Genomic DNA, 6,000 nt, shown 5'->3' with positions numbered 1-6,000 from the left:
AGATCACTGGAGTACTTTGTTCCAGCTTTGCACTGTGAGTCCCTGGACACGCCTATCGTCTGTTGTTGGTGTCGGCCAGACTGTGCCCCCGCCTCTCTCCTGGTCTTAGACTACCACCCCCCCCCCCCCCACCCCCCCACCTCCCTCTTGGTCTGAGACTGACCCCCCGCCTCAAATCCTGCTCCAACCCTCCCAGCAGAAATCATATTGAGCCACAGAAAAGTGACAGTAAAGGGCAGCATGTGGCGCAGTGGTTAGCACTGGGACTGCGGCGCTGAGGACCCGGGTTCGAATCCCGGCCCTGGGTCACTGTCCAAGTGGAGTTTGCACATTCTCCCCATGTCTGCGTGGGTTTCACCCCCACAACCCAAAGATGTGCAGGTTAGGTGGATTGGCCACACTAAATTGCCACTTAATTGGAAAAAAATAATTGGCTACTCTAAATTTATAAAAAAAAAAAAAAGAAAAGTGACAGTGCAGAAAGAGGCCATTCAGCCCATCGTGCCGTGCTGGCCATAAAAAGAGGAAAAAGGAAAGAGACTTTCCGCTCATTTTAATCCTGTTCTCCGGCGTCTGGTCCAATACCCGGCGTCTGGGCCAATACCCGGCGTCTGGGCCAATACCCGGCGTCTGGGACATGGCCCTGCGTCTGGTCCATGGCCCTGCGTCTGGGACATGGCCCTGCGTCTGGGCCAATACCCGGCGTCTGGACCAATACCCGGCGTCTGGCCAATACCCGGCATCTGGGACACGGCCCTGCGTCTGGTCCATGGCCCTGCGTCTGGGCCAATACCCGGCGTCTGGGACACGGCCCTGCGTCTGGTCCATGGCCCGGCGTCTGGGCCAATACCCGGCGTCTGGGACACGGCCCTGCGTCTGGTCCATGGCCCTGCGTCTGGGCCAATACCCGGCGTCTGGGACATGGCCCTGCGTCTGGACCATGGCCCTGCGTCTGGTCCATGGCCCGGCGTCTGGACCAATACCCGGCGTCTGGGACATGGCCCTGCGTCTGGGCCAAGGCCCTGCGTCTGGTCCATGGCCCTGCGTCTGGGCCAAGGCCCTGCGTCTGGGCCAAGGCCCTGCGTCTGGGCCAAGGCCCTGCGTCTGGTCCATGGCCCGGCGTCTGGTCCATGGCCCGGCGTCTGGTCCAAGGCCCTGCGTCTGGGACATGGCCCTGCGTCTGGGACATGGCCTTGCGTCTGGTCCATGGCCCTGCGTCTGGGCCAATACCCGGCGTCTGGGACATGGCCCTGCGTCTGGGCCAATACCCGGCGTCTGGTCCATGGCCCTGCGTCTGGTCCATGGCCCTGCGTCTGGGCCAATACCGGCGTCTGGGCCAAGGCCCGGCGTCTGGTCCATGGCCCTGCGTCTGGGCCAAGGCCCTGCGTCTGGGCCAATACCCGGCGTCTGGGACATGGCCCGGCGTCTGGTCCATGGCCCTGCGTCTGGGCCAAGGCCCTGCGTCTGGGCCAATACCCGGCGTCTGAGACATGGCCCTGCGTCTGGGACATGGCCCGGCGTCTGGTCCATGGCCCTGCGTCTGGGCCAAGGCCCTGCGTCTGGGCCAATACCCGGCGTCTGGGACATGGCCCTGCGTCTGGGACATGGCCCTGCGTCTGGGACATGGCCCGGCGTCTGGGCCAATACCCGGCGTCTGGGACATGGCCCTGCGTCTGGGCCAAGGCCCTGCGTCTGGGCCAAGGCCCTGCGTCTGGGACATGGCCTTGCGTCTGGGACATGGCCTTGCGTCTGGGACATGCCCTTGCGTCTGGGACATGGCCTTGCGTCTGGTCCATGGCCCTGCGTCTGGGCCAATACCCGGCAGCTTCAACCAGCAATTTAGGCCGCAAATTCCAGATTCCCACCACCCTCTGGGCGAAAGGTTTTTCCTCACATCCCCTCTAATCCCTCCACCAATCACATTAAATCTCTGCCCCCCGGTAATTAATCCAGCAGCGCTCTATATTATCAATCAGAATTTTTAAAAAACATTTGTAAAATCAACTTTCTTTATTTCAGTGTCAGGTGATGCAGTGGGATTGTCACTGGACTAGTAATCCACAGACCCAGAGTAATGATCTGGAGACCCAGGTTCAAATCCCACCACTGCAGATGGTGAAACTGGAATTCTATAAAAATCTGGAATTAAATCAAAAGATGACGGGTTTTTTTAAGGGACAATTTAGCGTGGCCAATCCACCTACCCTGCACATCTTTGGGTTGTGTGGGTGAGACCCACGCAGACACGGGGAGAATGAGCAAACTCCACACGGACAGTGACCCAGAGCCGGGATCGAACCTGGGACCTCGGCACCGTGAGGCAGCAGTGCTAACCCACTGTGCCACCCTGCTGCCCTTACCGTGAAACCATTGCCAATGTTGTAAAAACCCATCTGGTTCACTAATGTCCTTTAGGGAAGGAAATCTGCCGTCCTTACCCGGTCTGGCCTACATGTGACTCCAGACCCACAGCGATGTGGTTGACTCTTCGCTGCCCCCTCGAGGGCAATTAGGGATGGGCAAGAAATGCTGGCACAGCCAGCGACACCCACGTCCCATGAACGAATCCTTTGATTATTTGAAGGAGGTTGAGTGGGGGGGGGGGGGGGGGGCGGGTAGGGGTGGCTTGCTGCCATAGTAACAGTCCAGAAGGAGGCCATTCAGCGCCTTGTGTCTGATCTGAAACGGCCGCCCAATTAGTCCCCATTCTGCCCTCCTCTCTGTCTTCCGCCTCGGATGTTTCGAAGAGTTTCTTCAATTCCCTTCTCCAAAGTTACCGGCGATTCTGCCTCCGCTGTCCTTCTAGGCAGCTCCTTCCAGCCCGTACTCTCACCCAGCGAGTAGTCTGTACTGTATATGAGTGGCGGGTCCTCGTGCCGTCCGCTAATTCTCATGCTGTGTTTCTGATTGCTGCGCTAGATGAAGCTGACACACGACGAAAGATAGCCATTCGCTCCAAGGTAAGAGAAGAACTTTGCTCCTTTGAGTGTAACTCGTAGTGCGGTCTGCTGCCCAATTGCACCCCCATCACCCCTGCACGGGCCGATCATTATTGGCTCCTGGTGAAGCAGTTCCTCGATTTTTGCAATTCCCACCCCTGTATATAAATCTTCTCCAAGGCCTTCGACCCTTATCTCTGCATTTTCCTTTTCTTATTTGTTGACGGGGTGTAAGCGTCGCTGGCAAGGCCAACATTTATTGTCCATCCCTAATTGCCCCTTGAGAAGGCGGTGGGGAGCTGCCTTCTTGAGCCGCTGCAGTCCCTGAGGTGTAGGTACACCCTCAGTGCCGTTAGGGAGGGAGTTCCAGGATTTTGACCCAGCGACAGTGAAGGAACGGCCGAGATATTTCCGAGTGTATATATTAGGAATAGAAATAAAATCAACTTACTGCGGATGCTGGAATCTGAAACCAAAGAGAAAATGCTGGAAAATCTCAGCAGGTCGGGCAGCATCTGTAAGGAGAGAAAAGAGCGAACGTTTCGAGTCCAGATGACCCTTTGTCAAAGCTAACGGACAGAGAAAGTGGGAACTATTTATACCGTGGAGTGAGAATAGTTAGGAATAGAGATGTTTTACGGCAATTGTGTAGGGCTTTGGTGAGGCCACACCTGGGGTATTGTGTGCAGTTTTGGAGTCTTTATATGAGGAAGGATGTTCTCACTACGGAGGGAGTGCAGCGAAGGTGGGCAGCACGGTAGCATGGTGGTTAGCATAAATGCTTCACAGCTCCAGGGTCCCAGGTTCGATTCCCGGCTGGGTCACTGTCTGTGCGGAGTCTACACATCCTCCCCGTGTGTGCGTGGGTTTCCTCCGGGTGCTCCGGTTTCCTCCCACAGTCCAAAGATGCGCGGGTTAGGTGGATTGGCCGTGCTAAAATTGCCCGTAGTGTCCTAATAAAAAGTAAAGGGGGGGGGGGGTTGTTGGGTTGTTGGGCCGAGCCATGATCACCCTACTCAAACCCATGTATCCACCCTATACCCGTAACCCAACAACCCCCCCCCTCCCCCCTTACTTTTTATTAGGACACTACGGGCAATTTTAGCATGGCCAATCCACCTAACCCGCACATCTTTGGACTGTGGGAGGAAACCGGAGCACCCGGAGGAAACCCGGGGAAGGCGGGAACTTGACGACCAGCCATAGTCGTAATGAATGGCGGAGGAGGTTCGAAGGGCTGAATGGCCTCCTGCTGCTTCTATGTTTCTATGCAAGTCAAGATGGCGAATGACTTGGAGGGGAAGCTCCAGATGGTAGTGTCCCCATGTGTGCTGCCCTTGTCCTTCTAGATGGTTGAAGGTGCGAGTTTGGAAGGTACCGCCTCAGGCAGTGTTCTTCAAACTTTTTTTCCGGGGACCCATTTTTACCAACCAGCCGACCTTCGCGACCCTCGTCGGCCGACCTGCGCGACCCACGCCGGCCGACCTGCGCGACCCACCATTTTCTCTTACCTTGTTTGCTGTTGACAAAAAATTTTTTTTTTTTTTTTAAATTTAGATTAGCCAATTATTTTTTCCAATGAAGGGGGAAATTTAGCGTGGCCAACCCACCTACTCTGCACATTTTTGGGTTGTGGGGGCGAAACCCACGCAGACACGGGGAGAACGTGCAAACTCCACACGGACAGTGACCCAGAGCCGGGATCGAACCTGGGACCTCAGCGCCGTGAGGCGGTTGTGCTAACCACTAGGCCACCGTGCTGCCCTTGCTGTTGACAAAAATGGAGGAAATGGTTTTGGGTCCCTTTGGCCCTCGTACAGGCTCCTCCAATGGAACCTGTTGGATGAAGGTGAAACCTTCCTGTGTCGGAAAGTATGGAGTCTCCACCTGTCCAAAGTTCTGAATATTTTTCCTGTAACATATTTTATCAAATAAACCCCCCCCCCCCTCCGGAACTTGTAAAAAAAAAATGAATAAAATAAATGAAAAAATAAAAATTAAATGAAGAAAATAAATGAATAAAACCCACTATAGAACTTGTAGAACAAAAAGCTGCAACTGTTTTTAAAAAATAGCGGCTGCATTGCGCATGCGTGCCCGATTATTGGCGCTGAATATCGTGCGTGCATGTGCAATGCGGTCGATTTTTCTGTTTAAAAACATGTTCGCGGCCGCTTGCAGCCGGCGTTATGAAGAGCCAGCTGCTGCGCGGGGATTTGCGCGATCGGGAGCGCCGCGGACAATGTCTCCGCGACCCTCCCGACTCCCGCCCACGACTTTGAAGAACGCCGGCCTAAGGGGCCTTGGTGAGTTCCTGCCGTGCATCTTGTAGACGGTACACCCGGCTGCCATTGTGCCATCAGGCCTCTGTCAGGAGCTTTCCCCACTATCGAATCCCCCCCCCCCCTCCGCCCCCCACATTTATTACTATGCCTTCTGTCTGAGAATGTATCTAATACCAGTCAATCTACAGGGATGGGTTCTATTGGGAATGTTCCCATCCTCCTGCGTGAAGAAATTTCCAGGCTGCACTTCACATCTTCCCTTTAAATTGGTTGCTTAGGTAACTGAGTACATCTCCAGGGCGGAGGAGCTGAAAGCACTGGTTGCCATGAGCAACAAAGCTAACTTCCAGCAGGCCAAGTCGGCTAGAGATATCTTGAAAGGTAAGAACCCTTCTCCCGGAGAGCCACGGCTAACGCGGGTATCCGACTGATGTTTCCGCCCGGGAGCCATGTTGATTTTTACCGGTCTTGTTATCCCCGCCAGTCTCGGCGTTGAAGGCCACACTGCCTGGGGAACTTCCTCTGGAGGAGGTATTGATTCACGTGGGCTTTGACCCCATCCATCGCACGATGGGAAGGTTCAATTGTGAAGGCCCCGTCTACTTCGGGGTGATGGTGAACAGTGCCCAGGGTGGGCGTCCCATCTGTACTGGACGTCAGTCCCCTGTCGTGGCTGAGACGGCCGACTCCCTGGGCGGCACTCTCGCGCCCGAGGCTGGCAGAGACCCAATAGCGTTGGCCCAAGGTCGATCGGTCCAATTCGAGCTTGCTGAGTC

The 6,000-nt window shown here is 55.5% G+C and overlaps 1 protein-coding gene across 1 annotated transcript in view; it reads left to right on the top strand.

Moving 5' to 3' along the window:
• The window catches only part of ulk3 (unc-51 like kinase 3), a 51,258-nt gene that overhangs the window by 24,942 nt on the left and 20,316 nt on the right, over positions 1-6,000 (top strand). The window contains exons 8-10 of the mRNA XM_038784057.1: positions 3-34; positions 2,920-2,960; positions 5,503-5,605. Coding sequence (XP_038639985.1) covers positions 3-34; positions 2,920-2,960; positions 5,503-5,605 — 176 coding nt within the window. The remainder of the gene's footprint in view (positions 1-2; positions 35-2,919; positions 2,961-5,502; positions 5,606-6,000) is intronic.

Source organism: Scyliorhinus canicula, chromosome 24 (genome assembly GCF_902713615.1).
Source record: "Scyliorhinus canicula chromosome 24, sScyCan1.1, whole genome shotgun sequence".
Taxonomy (NCBI): Eukaryota; Metazoa; Chordata; class Chondrichthyes; order Carcharhiniformes; family Scyliorhinidae; genus Scyliorhinus; species Scyliorhinus canicula.
Note: the sequence above shows the minus strand (reverse complement) of the source record. Positions and strands in the feature narration are given on the sequence as shown.